General features: G+C 61.7%; 2 protein-coding genes across 2 annotated transcripts; both read right to left on the bottom strand.

Moving 5' to 3' along the window:
- Nucleotides 1-5670: 5670 nt before the first annotated feature.
- Nucleotides 5671-9726, bottom strand: DHX58 (DExH-box helicase 58). The gene is made up of 12 exons (XM_034070195.1): nucleotides 9559-9726; nucleotides 9276-9477; nucleotides 8979-9169; nucleotides 8706-8822; nucleotides 8387-8513; nucleotides 8127-8309; nucleotides 7610-7866; nucleotides 7353-7502; nucleotides 7082-7243; nucleotides 6644-6834; nucleotides 6372-6468; nucleotides 5671-6163 (listed from the first exon to the last, which is right to left on the bottom strand). The coding sequence occupies exons 1-12, from the start codon at nucleotides 9724-9726 to the stop codon at nucleotides 5984-5986; spliced, it is 2025 nt and encodes a 674-aa protein (XP_033926086.1). The 3' UTR covers nucleotides 5671-5983.
- Nucleotides 9727-10156: 430 nt separating this feature from the next.
- KAT2A (lysine acetyltransferase 2A) lies at nucleotides 10157-15879 on the bottom strand. Its single transcript, XM_034070194.1, has 18 exons — nucleotides 15667-15879; nucleotides 14940-15063; nucleotides 14714-14859; nucleotides 14406-14495; nucleotides 14118-14299; nucleotides 13670-13861; nucleotides 13474-13580; nucleotides 13269-13376; nucleotides 13059-13195; nucleotides 12738-12946; nucleotides 12538-12664; nucleotides 12185-12295; nucleotides 11964-12107; nucleotides 11777-11891; nucleotides 11649-11685; nucleotides 11484-11547; nucleotides 11232-11316; nucleotides 10157-11020 (listed from the first exon to the last, which is right to left on the bottom strand). Exons 1-18 carry the CDS (start codon nucleotides 15877-15879, stop codon nucleotides 10827-10829), a joined length of 2385 nt encoding a protein of 794 aa, XP_033926085.1. The 3' UTR covers nucleotides 10157-10826.
- Between the last annotated feature and the right edge of the window lie 139 nt (nucleotides 15880-16018).

The raw sequence follows: 16018 nt of genomic DNA, 5'->3' as shown, positions 1-16018 counted from the left end.
CCTGACAGATCCCATTATAAAGCTGGGCCTCAGCAGAATCACAAGCTGAGATTTAGTGCATGAAATGTTGCTTGGGAGTTTTCCAGTATTGCCTCTTGTGCCGTGGGCTCTGGGCTGTGCCAGCACCCACTGCGGGCTGCATCCCTTCCCTGTGACCTGATGATGTACAACTGTCGTGTGCCCTCATCCCTCTTTCACCCCCGTTCTGTGCCACCTGCACTGGCATCACCCAGCTACACCAGGGAGCATTTTTAGCCTAAGCAGAATGAAGCTGCAGTGATTCCAGTTCCTGCCTCCCCACTTTGGGGCAGGAGGGAAATTGTTTGGTGCTAATCCCTGTGTTTGATCCGTCAAACCCGACTTGTCCACAGTCAAGACAGATCCCAGAGGAATCATTAGATGGGCAGCCGGTGGTTGTGGGGCTGATGGGGCTGAGCGAGACAGGGACGTCCCCACAGGCTTTGAGGGGTCCCACACTCCTGGCAGTGGGAAGAGGAGCTTCTGATTGTCAGGATCGAGTTCTCCAGGATGAGCAGTTTCCAGCAGGCTGGAATTTCCCCTGGTACAGAACAGGAGGCTCCAGCTGTCCCAGCAAAGGTCACCCCTGGGGCTGGCGTGCGCCCGGGCTCCAGCAGAGACACCAGGCGACAGCAACATCTTCAGATGTGCCTGGGAAGCAGAATTCAGGCCCTCATCCTGCTGCTGTTGGAGCTGCATCCATGTGGGACCAGAGCCATCGGGGCAGGATGGACTCCCCGGTACCCACAGCTCACCCAGGGCATCAGCTGAGAGGGATGCGCAGGGATCCTGCTGTGGCTGCTCTGCACCCTCCTCTGCAGACCTGGACTTCATTTGGAGTTTCGATCTGTCTGACTTTATCTTCAAGCCCTCAGTTCTTATTATCCCTGCGTTAAAGAGCCCTTTAATACCGGCAGTTTTCTCCCTGGGAAGGTACTTGTGTGCTGTAATCAAGTCACATCTCAGGCTTCTTTTCGATAAGCTGAACAGATTGAGTTCTAAGTCTCTGCTAAACACCCAGCCTCAGGAAAGGGCCAATCCGTGCTGCTGCCAAGCCGAGCGGAGCCGGAGGCTTTCTCAGCTGGTGCATTGAAAGGTGAATTGCTGCTTCCTGATGCACTGGTGATAAATGAAATGGGATGGATAAAAACAAGTCATTGCATTGCCCTCACTCTGGTCTGTGAGCACAAGGCTGCCAGACAGAGCCTAAGGGTGCTGCTGGAGCCTAAGGGTGACGCCGGGGCTGCACCCATCCCCACACCATCACCTTCATCCCACTTTTGCCAGCCAAAGCCACTGCAGGAGCTGTTTGCTGTGGGGCTGGTGGTGCCCAGCTCCACTTACAGGCAGGGAGTTATGATGGCCGGGAACATAAGTGCCTCAGGGAGCTGAGATAAGCAAAGATGCTCCAAGCCAGACTTAGATCCAGAGGCTGTTGGCAGGGGGTATCTCAGTGTGTTAGAACCAGCCCAGCAGCCTCTCTAATGCCTGGCTGCGGACAGGGCAATTGGAATGATGAAGTGGGGCCTCAGCCTGGTTTGAGCACAGAAGCCAAACCAGTGTTGCCAGGACTTCTGCAATGCTCTGTGGGGGCACAGCCACACTGTGCCATGGGGAAGGGAGAGGGTGGCACAGGACAGAGCCCCCAGGGCAGAGGTCTGACCCATGGCAGGGGGATGAGTGGTGCAAAGCAAAGACACTGCCAAGTGCACGGAGGGAGCCGGCTGGGGCTGGGGATGTGCTTGGGCAGCCCCATGACCTGCAGACCTCATCAGACACAGAATTCCAGCCTCCCTGAGTCCCTGTGGCTCTGAAAGAGGATATCAGTGCACTCCAGACCTGATCAATGCAGGAGAGACCGGAATGGCTGATCGGAGGGGAGCAACCACCACTGCCTCTGCTTGGGCTGAGAGATGCAGGGACAATGTGCTCAGAGGAGGTGCATTAATGGGGTCACAGGGATGCTCAGGGGACTCAGCCGCATGAGGCCAGCTCTGAAGGACACGAGCTCTGAAGGATGCTGGCTCTGAAGGACACCAGACAAGGTCACAGCAGCGATCACTGCAGCTTGGCTGCTCCCTGCTGCCAGGCCCAAGGTGACCGAGCTCCTGGGAAGCAGAAGTCAGATGGGGCTGGCATCGAAGCAGAGATGCACAGGGAGGAACAAGCAGAGGCTGGATGCAGACCCCCATACAAAACCTGCAGAGCCTCAGAGTGCTGCTGTCCTGGCCCTGTACCCCCTGGGATTGGGGACACCCCCTCAAAAACGGGTGATTTTGGATCAACATTGCAGAAATGCTGGTTTTGAGCAACGAGATCTGGGGGTTTTCACCAAACCCACACAGGCTGCTGGAGAGCTCCTGTTGCCTTCGGGAGGCGTGAGGACCTGGTTCAGGAACGGCGTGACAGCCTCCCCTTGGGCTGCTCGGTCCCGATGCTCACAGACACCAATGTGGTGGACGGCAAATGGCGTTTATTGAGAGAGAACACGGCGTTAGATAATGTAACAGTCTTAAAGAATATATATATATATCGTAAAAATACACTAAATGCATTCTACTGCTATTCTCTGCTCTATAACAGAATTAGGATATATATCAGACACTTGGATAGAAAACATAAGGCACACTAAGCAAGAGGTAACAGGAGGATAACTGGGAATAATGGGGTATAACTGGGGATAAGTAAAGGGAATTTTGAACAAGAACATTCTTAAAGCAGTTGTTGGCTGCGTTTTTAAAGCAGTTGCTGGTGTTCTACTAACATGATGTTAACTCTCTCTAGCCGGCTCTTTACAAACTACATGAGTTTATTCAGTATACAAAGGCACTGGGCAGAACTCTCAGGTGCAGGCTGGATGCTTGTTGGCTTATCGTCCTCTTGTCACCGGGGTATAGGGGTTACAGGGACGTCGGATAATCCAGTCCTGTGGAGAGAAACTCATGGCAGAGTTAAGCCCTTTATCTGCAACTGCCTTAACAATCACTTGTATGTCCTTGGGGTTTACTGGTGAATAGTATCTCTGTCCCCCAGGTGCCACCCGGACCGAACGTTCATGTGGCTGCTGAGCTCCGGTCGGCACAGGCAGTTTGTGTTTCCTTCCACTCTGTCAGAGGATTTCTTCCCCTCGTGGTCCCTGTTTAGTTCACGTGGGAATCCTTTGGCTCCTGATTTTATCTCTGTTTCCTCCTCCTCCTCTAACCTTGAACCGGTTCTGAACCGCTCGTCCCCCCCGTGCCTGGTTCAGAGCCGGAACTCGACTGACGGCTACTTCCGGTTTGCGGTGCTGTTTGTTGGGCTCCGGCCCCGCCCACTTCTGCGGGTTGGCTGTTCCCTCTCTCTGGGTTCGCCCCTCCCTCTGTTCGGGTTCCAACCCCGCCCACTACTCCGGTGGGCGGGGCCGTTCCTCCCCTTCTGCTCGCCCCTCCCTCCGCTCGGGGGGTGTGGCCAGTCCCGATGCCCACTCTGATTGGCTGTCCGTCCTGAGGCCACGCCCCCTTCCCCTTCTCGCGCTCCCTCTCTTCCCTCCAAGGGCATCCTCGCCCCGCCCCCCGCCTGTGGGGTGGGCGCCATCTTGGGGCGCACATGGCGGCGGTGCGGCCCTGACCCCCCTGGTCCTCGGCTCCCTCGGCCAGCGCTCCCAGAGGATCCAGCCTGGTTCTGTCGGCACAGTCTGGGGGGGCAAGGTCTGTGTGGCTGCCCTGGCTCCTCACCTCGGGGTGCCCATCACACACTCCCTCTTTGCCTTCCAGGGTTCCTGCTCTTGCAGGGCCTTCCGCAGAGCCTGGACGACTCTGCCCCATGATTTAAGGTGTGTCCCACTACCGAGGACATTGTCTCCTCAGCTAATGCATGAGTACATTTATCCCAAGATTCTGGGTGGAGAATATCCAATATTGGGCAATAGCCCAATTTTCACAAGTCTCTCAACAACGAGAGTAAAATCTTTAGGTTTACAATCAATATCCCACTGCTTATGTAATTCTGATAGGACCTTCACAAGAGCTTCCATCCTCCTTGCGGGTCTGGGAGCATCCTCCCTCTGCCAGGCTGGTCCAGCCGCTCCGGCCACCGTTCACCCATCCAGGTGATTCCCGACCCCCTGGGTTCACTTGGGTTCCTGCTATGGGGCCTCCCAAGTGTCCACCGGGTACCTGCCTTCAGCTTCCCGGGTTTGGGCACCACTTGTTGCCTTGGAGAGGTGTGAGGACCTGGTTCAGGAACAGCTCCATGGCCTACCTGTGGCTGCTGGGTCCTGATGCCCACAGATACCAATGTGGTGATGGCAAATGGTGTTTATTGAGAGAGAACACAGCGTTAGATAACCTAGGTCTACGATGTCGTTTCCGTCTCATCACCTGAACGCTATTGGCTACCTGGAGAGGGGTCTTATCTTCCCGTACAGCACAATATCTGCCAGCCACCAGGCCCTATCTGCCTGCAGCTCGCAGCACCCATGAGGTTAACGCACAGCCTGGATCCTCTGTGCACAAATCAGGGCAATTGGAGTTTAGCAAAACGATCTGGGGTCCCTGCAGGAGGGATTGTGCCTGGGGAGAGGCAGGAGAGGCCACCTGAGCCCATAGAGAGCTGCAAATAACTCAAACGGCCTCATTACCCACTTTCTGATGAACAGGAGGTTGGTTTCATGTCTCCCCCGGGGCTACCACCACCTGAAACTGGGCTAAGGCCCATTGAGGGCAGGAGCCGCATGTCTGCTCCAGGCTCGGCCTTCCTGCAGGGAAGTGCCAGGGTCCTGCCCCGAGAGGGGACCGGTTCGGGGTGCGGATCCCACCCTGGGATCCCGGTGCTGCTGCCCCCAAGGGTCCCTGTGCGCGGTGTCCTGGGCTGGGAGCACCGACAGACGGAGCAGGAGGGCCCCGGGCCGGCACCGACACCGGAGCCGTCGGGGAAGGGACGCGCAGGGAGCGGCGGCACCGGCGGAGCCTGCTCCGACGGCAGCACCGGCATCGCCCTCACCCCGTGGCCGGGCCGGGGCTTCCCTCTAGCGACCGGCGGTGGGAGAGCATCGGGGGACGTGGAACCCGAGCCCCCCCCGAGCCGGGTCGGGCTGAGCTCAGGCTCAGCCCCAGCAGCGCTTCCATTTGGGAAGCTGTTCCCTGTGAGGGTGCTGAGGCGCTGGCACAGGGTACCCAGAGGAGCTGTGGCTGCCCCATCCCTGGCAGTGCTCAAGGCCAGGTTGGACACAGGGGCTTGGAGCAGCTGCTCCAGTGGGAGGGGTTGGAGCTGGAGGAGCTTTAAGGACCCCTCAGCTCAAACCAGGCTGGGATTCTGGGATTTCTGCCTGAAGGTCAAGTCCATCCTCGGCTCTGGCTGCAATCCCACAGGGCTGAGCTGCCCTGGAGGGACCGAGCCTTGTCCTCGGCCCTGGAAGGTTCAGTCTTCAGGAGGGTGCAGTGGGTCCGCAGGGATGGGGAGGACTGGGGCAGCCCCACACAGACGGCTCCAGGCACTCGCAGACGCCTTTCTGGGATCCCCTGTGCTGGCAGTATGGGGGGATCTGTTTCTCCGTCCGACAATGGGGTGGTCCCATAGGGACCTGCCTGCACACAGCGAGCTCTCCCGAGGAGTGAAGCTGCCAACGCTTCCCTTGCTGTAGCTTTAATGAGAACCATCAATGCACAGAGCAGGATGGAGGCCGCATGAGCGATGCTGGGCCATGTCCCTGGCAGGGTTGGGGGGACAGCCCCAGAGCCCAGCAGTGCTGGGGGCAGGAGGGGAAGGCAACAGCATGGAGAGGAGCCACCAGCAGGCAGGGAAGGGTTTGGGAGCTTTCCCATCTCAGAGTCCCATCCTTTGTGTGGGCGCAACAAAGTCTCCTCCTGCAGTCAGAGCTCCAGCAAAGGGATGTGCTGCAGTGGCCCTGTCCAGTGAGGAGAAGAGGAGCACGCCATGGCTTGGGATGGAGACTCCAATGCCGAAGGTGATGGGAGCAGAGCCCGTGCTAGAAGGACTCTCCGTAGGTGTTGGAGTAGTACTCCACGTAGTCAAATTCCTTGATAGGGAATGTCACAGCGCTCCATTTCTTGTACCTCCTCTTCTCAGCTGGGTTCTCCACCACAAAGTTCTTGATGGAGAGGATGGGCAGCTTCACCTGCCGGTAGAGCATCTGCATTCCCCAGTCCTGTGTGGGCAGGGAGAGGACCATCACAGCCAGCAGTGGGGTACAGCCCCTTTGGGAACACCGGCCCACGGCCACATCCCACATGTGCAGCACACACATCGCACAGGAATGTGCAGGAGGGACCCACAGCTCCATTCCCCAGCCAGGAGCTGGGGCACAAGCACGGCCCCTGCTGCCCCACCAGCTCCCATGGTACTGCAGCACTCACCTGGCTGCACCCCCCACATGCGATGCGGCAGCCGGGCTCCCAGTCTTTGAACGTCCTCGGGAACTGGAGTTTCCCTGAGGAAACTCTGTAGTGCAACCTGCAAGGGAAGGACCGGAAGATACCTCAGGATAATGGTCCAGGGGACAGAAACAGGCAGGCACATGTGCTCTGAACCCCTCCTGGAGCGGTGTCCCCAAGACGGAGCTGGCAGCCGGTGTGCCCATCCTGGAATGGGGAGCAGCAACTCATCCCTACCAGCATCCAGCTCCTACCCGAAGCTGGGGTTGACATTGACGTGGTGCATGCCCTCCACGGTGCGGATGTCGCTGCCGCGGCACACGGCCACACCACAGTTGATGCAGTAAAGGTGAACGGTGTCCGGGTCGTGCTGCTGCTGCTGCTCGCTGATCCTGGCCTCCTTCATCAGCCAGCTGGCAACGGCAGCCTGCTGCAGCTCCCTGATCTGCAGAGGACAGGGGAGGGTCAGTGCTGGGCTATGGGCACAGGCAGCAAGGGATATACCTGCAGGCAGACGCGGTGTCCTGGAGAGCACAAGGAGCAGGGCGCTGCTCCATGCACATCTCCCTACCACATATCCCAAGGGAAGAGCAGGACACCAAAACCAGGGTGCAGGGAGCTGTGCCCAAGCAGCAGACACCGGCAGGAGCTGCCTGTCCCTCCTGGTGCTCAGGGCAGTGCCCAGCAGGCACCTTGAGGCGGTATTCCTGCTCCGGCATGGCTTGCACTGCTCTGATCGCCCTCTCCATCAGCTCCTCGAGCTCCTCGTTGAGCAGCTCACGGGAGACCTCTCTGCTGTTGGCTTTGGCAAGGACAAAGTAGACGCTGTTCTCAGCACGAGCACGGCCCCGAGCCTGCAGTAGAAGGGCAAGATGCAGGGGGGGACATGGCTTGACCTCCCCTTAATCCCTATATCCTCCCCCGGGGCCATGCAGAGCATCCGGAGGGAGCCCATGCGGGTACCTGCATCATGGCGATCTCGTTGGTCATCAGCCCATAGCGGACCACGATGTTGCACTCGGGGATGTCCAGGCCCTCCTCGGCCACGCTGGTGGAGAAGAGCAGGTTGAGGGCTCCGCTGCGGAACAGCTCGATCACATCCTGCTGCTCGTTCTGGATGGAGACCATGGTGATGCTTCAGCAGCTGCACAGGGCTCTGAGCCCCAGCAGCACCCGCAGCGTGCAGAGGGGTCGGTCCCATCCTTCCCCCCTGTGCTCACCTGTGTCATGGGCCTGGTCTGGTTGCTGGAGCCGGTGCCGGTGAGGACGGCAGCGCGGATGTGCGGCCCACAGAGCGTGGCCGTGTCCTGCAGCCAGCTGAGCAGGCTGTGCGCGCTCTGACGGGTCGTGGTGAACACGATGCCGCGAGAAGCACCTGGGGGCTGGAAGTGCTCCCGCAGGATCGCCTCCAGCTTGTCCAGCCTGGGGTTCTGGTAGCGCCGGTCCCCAGCAAGCGCCTGCAGGGTCGCCCTGTTCTCTGTTCATAGAATCATGGAATGGTTTGGGTTGGAAAGGAGCTTAAACTCATCCAGTCCCAACCCCCCTGCCGTGGGCAGGGACACCTCACACTAAACCATGGCACCCAAGGCTTCATACAACCTGGCCTTGAGCACTGCAGGGATGGAGCATTCACAACCTCCCTGGGCAACCCATTCCAGTACCAATACAAGCAAGGTGTCAGGGGGGCTCCCCAATCCCAAATGCAGCATCAGCCCCCCCGCCAAACCCCTCCATCACCCTCAAACGTGGCGCTGAGGAACTGCTCAGTGGGGTCCTTCGTGTCCTTCCGGGTGTCATAGAACTGCTGGAGGCACTGGAAGGCGTCAACTGTGCGCACGGTGTCGTTGATCAGCAGAGCATCGTTGTACTTGCGCAGATGCAGCGCGCACACCCGCGTCCGACGGCAAAGGGACTCTGCCGCTGGGGAGCACCGGGCACCGCGGTCACAGCCGGCCCTGTGCCACCGGCCCTGCTCCAGCTCACCCGCACCCCCTCACCTCTGTTCTCCAGCTCCACGATGCGCTGCTCGTAAACCTGTGTGCCAAAGTCCTGCGGCAGGCTGGGAATCTCCATGTGCCGCTGGATCTGCTCCATCATCTCCTTCAGCCGCTCGCCAAAGGGGTCCTGAGAGCAGAGAGGGGCTCAGGACCTGAGGTACTCAGAAGGATGCTCCTCTGGATGGCCTCGGGGCACAGCCTGGGGTTAGGAGCTGATTGCAGGGCACCCCTGCACCAAAGCTCTGCATCAGCCCGTTCCTCACCCCGGCCTGAGCTAACTGGATGGTGGGACACGGTGCTGGTGCTCAGCACCCCTCACCTGCGCTCTGTGCTGGCACAGGTCGTACTGCTTCCTGGGCTGTGGGACATGGCTCTGCACTTCCTGCCCCTCCTCCTGCGCCGATGTGATCGTCTCTGTGTCCAGGTTGGCGCAGAGCTGAGGGAGTGAGACCCTGCTTCCAGCCGAGCCCAGAGCCCCGGGCGATGCAGCAGCCCCATGGGTTTGGGGATGCCCTCCCCAGGGCCTGCACACCAGGTTATCAACACCCACCCCAAGGAACACCCAAGGACACCATCCTGACACAGGACCTACCTGCAGGATGTGCTGCACAGCCCCCTCAAAGGAGGTTGCCCCCCCAGTGCCGGGAGATGCTGTCAAACCCAGGACCTGCGGCAGGTCCTGCTGCCCGTCGAGCTTGCGCTGGAGGTAATTCACCATGATTCTGTTGTAGACGGCTTCCTTGTGCGTGTGGTGGCACTCATCAATAACCAACAACGAGAAATCTGCACCAGCAAGGGCAGGGGTTGGGATGAGCGGAGCAGGAGCCCCCGGGCAGTGGTGGAGGCTGAGCCAGGGTGGTCGCAGGGGGGTGCAGGGTCCAGCGCCCACCCGTCAGCTCCAGGCGCGCATCCTCCTCGGTGCTGAGCAGTGCGTTCTGCAGGATCTGTGCCGTGCAGATGACCACATGGCTCTGCCTCACCACGCTGGCGAAGCACATCTTGTACCTGCTGTCCCCACTGACGGCAGCCACCCTGAACGCGTCCTGCAGCACCTGGAACTCCTTCTGGGCGTGCTGCTCCACCAAGTGCACCTGCGCCCACAGCACCCGGCTCAGCCCCGGCCGTGGGCACTGCTGTGGCACGGGCAGGGCAGGGGGTCCGGGGGGGGGTACCTTGTTGACCAGCACCGCCACCCTCCCGCCCCGTCGGCTCTCCAGGTGCTGCCGGCACACGTGGACGGCAGCGCGGGTCTTGCCGGCGCCCGTGGGCAGCCACACGATGCAATTGCGGCCGTCGAGGGCCGGAGCCACCGCCGCCCGCTGGTACCCGCGCAGCTCCATGGGGCCGCTACCGGCACCGGAACCGAAACCGAAAGGGAGCAGAGCTCCCGCAGCCGCGCCCCGGACACCCCCATCCTGGGCCCGCCCCGTCGGGTTCCCCCCCTGCAGCCGCGCCCCGGACACCCCCATCCTGGGCCCGCCCCGTCGGGCTCCCCCCCTGCAGCCGCGCCCCGGCCACCCCCATCCTGGGCCCGCCCCGTCGGGCTCCCCCCCCCCCCCCCCCCCCCCCCTTCAGCCGCTGCTCTGGGCCTGCACAAGGACGTTTATTTAAAAAACCAAAACAAACCAAAAGTCACGTGGAACGGGGGGGGGGAGGGGGGCAAGGAACGGACGGGGGGGGCCGGAGCAGCACCGGCACCCAGCCAGTGATGACAACGCAAGGACAAGGCAGCAAGGGAGCGAGCGGGGGGGGGGGGGGGGGGGGGGGGCGATGGACGGACAAGAACTCGCTGCTGGGGTCCGGGGTGCCCCAGCCCAGCACCCAAAGAGGGGGCAGCAGGAGGGGATGGGAGCAGGCACTGACCCCCATGGGGGGGGGGACACAGCAGACCCAGGCTGCCAGAACCCAACACCCCAATGGGCAGCAGAAGCAGACAGGGAGGGCTGTGCAGGCAGGGAGGGGGCTGCAGATGCTGCAGCTGAGCTCCCGTCCGGAGCAGAGGCAGGGAAAGAGCCAGAGGCAGCAGGAGCTGGGGATGTAAGGACAGAGCATCCCCTCCCAGCACGAGCCTGGACCACGAGCAGCATCTCTGCCTGCAGGCCAAGGCGGGCAGGGCTGAGCCCCACCATACATTCAACAGGACGGGCAGGGGCTGCCTGTGCGTGGCCAGGAACAGAACCCCAAAGCACTTGTGTGCCCCTGCCCTGTGGAGGAGAACCAGGGCAGTGAAAGGCACGACCCTGGGGAGTAGGGAAGCCCCAGGGCCAGAGCCTTGGAGAGGCAGCAGATGGGGACACAAGCCCCTGATGCCTAAGGGAAGACCACTCACAGCACCAGAACCTCCAGCAGGCCCTGCCTGCAGCACAGGGCTGGGTCCCCACAGGCAGCCCTGTCCCTCCCCTGGGGAGCCGGTGGCCTGGGGGGGTCATGGCCAGCTCCCCTACTTGTCAATGAGCCCCCCTTCCTTGAGCTTGAAGTAGAAGAACTTCTCGAGGGTGTTGGCACACTTGCAGTAGTCGCTGTCGGGTGGGTTGTACTCGCGGCAGTTGGTGATGATGCGCTGTAGGTCAGCAATGAACAGCTTCTTCGTGACGTAGTAGCGGTTCTTCAGGCGCTCGGTCATGGTCTTCAGGTCTGGCAGTGGGGAAGGGTCAGGTCCCCCAGGCCCTGCGGCCTCCAGCCATGGAGCCGGACACCAACCCAGAGTCCTGACTCGCCCCCCTCTGTTCTGCACTGTCCTGGGCCTCCCGTTGCCCCAGTGATGATGCTCCAGCATGGGGCACACAGCACAGGGGGTCCAGCCCTCCCTCCCCCATCCCGCCCGGGTCTGGGCACAACCCCCTACCGATAGGGAAGCGGATGATCTCGTAGTAGTCTGGCGCCTCCGACTTCTTCACCGGCTCCATGAAGGGCCATGCACTGGGGTGGGTCTGGAGATAGGGCAGAAGGAAAGGTACAGCATAAGAGTGCAGGCAGCCCCTGCCTGCTCCAGCACACGGGGGTCCTGCTCCCTGCATGCCCATTCACCCCATCTGCTCCTGAGGGCACAGCCCAGGGCAGCCTGGCTCTGGAGCACAGGGTCTGCTCCTGCCCGCACCTTGATCTGGGCCAGGAGGTTCTTCAGGGTGTTGTAGAGCTGGTCCGGATCCTTCAGCTCTTTCCTGCAGGACAAAAGCAGTGCCCAGGGTGGGCAGCCTCGTTCCATCCCAGCACTCCCAGCTCCCCATCCCAGCGCAGGAGTGAGGAGCAGCCCAGCACTCACCCCTTCTCCTTCCCCAGTGGTTTCCATCCTGTTTCTCCTGGAAGACAAGTGTCAGCATCACCACATCCACCCCTGCAGGTAGGGCAGGATGGAGCCCTCCTGCCCCAGCCCTTCCCTACAGGACTCACGGATGCCGGGGACGCTCTCAATGGGGATCTGCCGCACACCCTCCTTGAAGCAGGTCAGACCAGGGTAGACCTTGCGGATCTGCGCTTGCTTCCTCTCGATCAGCTTCTTGATGATCTGCAGGGGGAAAGGGGAGGTTCAAGGGATGGATCCCGAGGGCCAGCACCTCTCCCCTCCCGCAGGATGTACCTCCTTCTGCTTCTTGATGATGTGCGAGAGCTCCGTGTAGGGGATGCGGGGGTTCAGCTCGCACTCCATCAGGGTCGCTCCCTCATAGTCCTTGATATAGCCCAGGTAGCGGCTCTTGGGGACCTTGATGTCCTTGGAAAAGCCCTAGGAGAGAACAGGCAAATGAGGGGGGTGGGGAGGAGGGAGGAGGATCAGGGGAAGCCAACTCAGGGGGAGCTCACCTGCTTCTTGAAGTAGCCGATGGCATACTCGTCTGCGTAGGTGAGGAAGTAGAGGATGTTGTGCTTGATGTGGTACTCCTTCAGGTGGTTCATCAGGTGGGTCCCGTAGCCCTGGGGAAGAGAGAGGGACCCCCTCCATCAAACGGGACACACGTAACCCCCTCCCAGCCATGGACACAGGCCACTGGAAGATGTCCCAGAGCAATTCCTGCCACTTGGAACTGGCCAGTGCTGGGGAGGTCTGGAACACCCCTGGGCTCTAACAGTGACAGTGAGACCACCCTGGGACCCACAACCCCACAGGGCTGCCAGGGACCCCCATGCAGTGCCCATCAAATCCCCCCCACTCTCACCTTCACTTGCTCATTGGATGTGACAGCACAGAAGACGATCTCCGTGAAGCCCTGCGTGGGGAACATGCGGAAGCAGATCCCACCGATCACCCGTCCATCCTTGATCAGCGCCAGGGTCTTGTGCTTCCTGTGGGCAGCACGGCCCAGGGTGAGAGGGGACCCCCAACACCAGCCCCACACACCCCCCCCCAGCCACACACGGGTCAAAGACGAGGCGAGTGATGTACTCCTTGGGCATGCGGGGCAGCTGGTGCGAGAAGACATTCTGCAGCCCCACCAGCCACATCAGGATCTTCTTGTTGGACTTCTGCGAGAGCGAGTTGCCGATGACGTGGAACTCGATGATGCCGCGGCGCTCCTCCAGCCGCGCCGTCTCGTCCCGCGCCGCGTTGGCCGACAGCAGGCTGGTCTGGGGGGCACGGAGGGGGTCACTGCCTCCACCGCCCTCTCCATAGGGAGAGCCTGACCCCAGGGAGCAGCTCCACGGGCCTGGTGCTGCCTCGTCATCCCCCAGCCTGTACCTCAGGGCCCAGCATGGCAGCAGGGTCCGTGATGGTCAGCATGACCTCGTTCACCAGCTCCATGGGGATGTCGCCCATGACACGGATGCGTTTGGCATCTTCCAGCGTCAGGCTCTCCGGCAGCTTCCGCTTCTCCCCTGCAGAGCGGAGCAGAGGGCATGTCCAGCACGAGGAGGGACCAAGGGAGGCCCCTGCTTGCACTGGTCATACCTGGCAGGGGCTCTGGGGTGCTGGCATCCATGCTCGCAGCAGAGCTGCTGTTGCTGAGCTTCTTGCTGAAGAGCGGAGCAGTGGGCACGGCCACGGTGCTGACCGCGGCTGGAAGAGACCAACGATGCCCGTGAGTGCCAGGACTCATCACACCCTCGTCCCTGTGTCCTACAGCCCCTGAGCTGGGGCGGCTGCTCCCCGATACCTGGGCGAGAAACCATCTGAGCGCCCTCGGCAGCCGGCACGGTGAAATCTGCCTCCCAGATGGGAGAGTTCTCACCATAGATCTCCTCCTCCAGCATGGACAGGAACCTGGCAGGGAGCAGCACAGCAGCTGCGCTGGGTGTGCGAGGAGGAGACCCCTCCACAGCACCGCAGCCAGCCCCACATCCAGCACCTACTTGGGGAAGTGGGTGAGGATCAGCGTCCGCTTCTCCGGCACCAGCTTGTCCTTCTCCACCCGGAACTTCTCCAGCAGCTGCCGGCGGGTGACAGTGAAGATGGATTTCAGGAGGCTGCGCCCGAAGACGTGAGTGGTCTCATAGCGGGGGAGGCTGTCGCAGCTCTGCGGCACGTGGCAGTAGCACAGCCACCTAGGAGACAGGGACACGCTCCAGGATCGGGGCTGGGACCAGCATCCCAGAGCCCTGCATCCCTCCCGGGACACCACTGCTGAACGCAGGGATGAGGAGAGCAGAGCTTGGGGGGTCATGGATGGTGTGGTCTGGAAGTGGTGTCCCACCGGATGCCTGCTCTCCGAATGGAGCAACAACCCAGGAGAGTGAGGTGACAACACTCAGCCCCGTGCAGGGGAGGGAGGAGGAGGCTCAGCCCCTCTCCCACCTTCACCTTGTGTAGTTGACCTTGTAGGTGGCCACATCGTCATTCTGTGAGCGCTGCCGGAACTGGGATGGAGTCTCCAGCTTCCAGTAGTTGAGGCAGAGCAGGAACATCTTGGAGAGCTCGTACATGGTCTGCCGCTCCTTGGGCGGCAAGTGGCTGAACTTGTACTGCACGAAGTTCAGGACGCCCTGGAGGAGGAAGGGGTGATGGAAGGACACCGGGTGCTGCACCCAGACCAGGAGCAGGCCGTGCAATGGCTGCAGGCCACGGGACCAGTGCTGACAGCAGCCTCACCTGCTCTATGTTGGGTTTCTCAAAGGGGGGGCTCCCCAGGGAGCCCTCGACCACAGGCTGGCTCATCTGCAGGATGCACTTCCGCAGGAGCTGCAGGGACATGTGGCACATGGTTACTGAAGCCCCAGGAACGGCTCCACCTCCAATGATGCCCTAACCCTAACCCTAACCCCTAAACCTCCCCAGGGGAGGGACCATTCCCAGCACAGGTCCTGGTGGGACACCCAGAGCCAGACCCCAGCTCCTCAGCAAAGCCAAGGGACCCCTGCTCAAGCCCCTCCATGCGCAGTGCCCAGCCCCAGACACACCTTGAACAGGTAGAAATACACCTGCTTGGTGTCCGTGTCCTCCTCCTTGTGCACGGACATGAAGAGGTTCTCCACATCCACCACCATGCCCAGCAGCCGGTTGATCTCCTCCTCCGAGACATTCTCCAGGTGGGACACGTGGTCTGCTGTGGTGAGAGCAGGATGGGGGGGTCAGCACTGCTCCCCCTGCACAGGGGGTGTCCCCGGCACCCCCAGGGGCCGTTACCCAGCGCATGGCTGCAGCTCCGGCACGGCTCGCTCAGGTTGGTCACCGGCTGCTGCAGGTCCATGCGGGGGGCGGTGGGAGGGTTGGGGTTCTTCCACCCATTGCACTTGCAGGCGTCATTGGCCTGGGATGAGGGACAGGAGGAGGCGTCACTGAGCGGCCACACAACTGCCCCTGCAGAGCTCCCTCCACCCAGCCCCATTTACCCACCCCAGCACCCACCCTGCAGGACCCAGAGCCTGAAGCCTCTCTCCCAACTGCCCCGTGTGCAGCCCAGGATCCCGCAGCGCCTTCCATAGGATGTCCTGGCAGTTCCTTACACAGCTCAGCACCCTCCTCCTGCACCCCATGCACACAGAATAGTGAGGGTTGGAAATGACCTTAAGACCATCCAGTTCAAAGCCCCTGCCATGGGCAGGGACACCTCACACTAAACCATATCCCCCAAGGCTTCATCCAACCCGGCCTTGAGCACTGCAGGGATGGAGCATTCACAGCCTCCCTGGGTTAACCCATTCCAGTGCCTCAGCACCCTCACACTAAAGAACTTCTCCCTCAGATCCCATCTAAACCTCCAGTTCCAGTCTGACCCCGTTACCCCCGTCCCATCCCCGCAGTCCCTGATGAACTCCCCAGCATCCCCGCATGCACCCCCCCCATGCACGTCCCGCACCCCCCCCCGCTCCCGGTGCCGCTCCCGGTGCCGCTCCCGGTGCCGCTCCCGCACCTTGCAGGCCGAGAACACCCCGAGCTTCTCCAGCTTCTTGGCGCGGGGGAAGCCGCGCACCTGCGCCTTGCGCTGGCTCGCCCGCTGCTGCTGGCTCAGCCCGGGCCGGGCCGGGTCACTGGACCCCGCTCCGGACCCCGCAGCTCCGGTCCCCGCTGCCGGCCCCGGGCCCGGCGGGGGCCGTCCGGGCTGCGCGGCCTCCGGCTCCGCCATGCCGGGCCCGGCGTGCGCCCCGCGCTCACTGCGCCTGCGCGCCGGGCACGCCGGGATCCGTAGTCCTCCTCCGCCGCTGGGAGGGGGGGGGGTGGATCCGGTGCTCCCGGGGTCCGGTCACGCCGCCCGCAGCCTCGGA

Source organism: Melopsittacus undulatus, chromosome 17 (genome assembly GCF_012275295.1).
Source record: "Melopsittacus undulatus isolate bMelUnd1 chromosome 17, bMelUnd1.mat.Z, whole genome shotgun sequence".
Taxonomy (NCBI): Eukaryota; Metazoa; Chordata; class Aves; order Psittaciformes; family Psittaculidae; genus Melopsittacus; species Melopsittacus undulatus.
This window is presented reverse-complemented; position numbering and strand designations above follow the sequence as displayed.

What these genes read in the sequence shown, in the direction of transcription:
- DHX58 (XM_034070195.1), bottom strand. Translation starts at nt 9,726, where the DNA reads ATGGAGCTGCGCGGGTACCAGCGGGCGGCGGTGGCTCCGGCCCTCGAC. An exon ending in TGTGCCAGCACAGAGCGCAG is followed by an intron (nt 8,514 to 8,705) that starts GTGAGGGGTGCT and finishes CTCTGCTCTCAG; the next exon opens with GACCCCTTTGGCGAGCGGCT. An exon ending in CCTCAGCGCCACGTTTGAGG is followed by an intron (nt 7,867 to 8,126) that starts GTGATGGAGGGG and finishes TTCTATGAACAG; the next exon opens with AGAACAGGGCGACCCTGCAG.
- KAT2A (XM_034070194.1), bottom strand. Translation starts at nt 15,879, where the DNA reads ATGGCGGAGCCGGAGGCCGCGCAGCCCGGACGGCCCCCGCCGGGCCCG. An exon ending in GAGCTGCAGCCATGCGCTGG is followed by an intron (nt 14,860 to 14,939) that starts GTAACGGCCCCT and finishes CTCTCACCACAG; the next exon opens with CAGACCACGTGTCCCACCTG. An exon ending in CATCCAATGAGCAAGTGAAG is followed by an intron (nt 12,296 to 12,537) that starts GTGAGAGTGGGG and finishes TCTCTTCCCCAG; the next exon opens with GGCTACGGGACCCACCTGAT.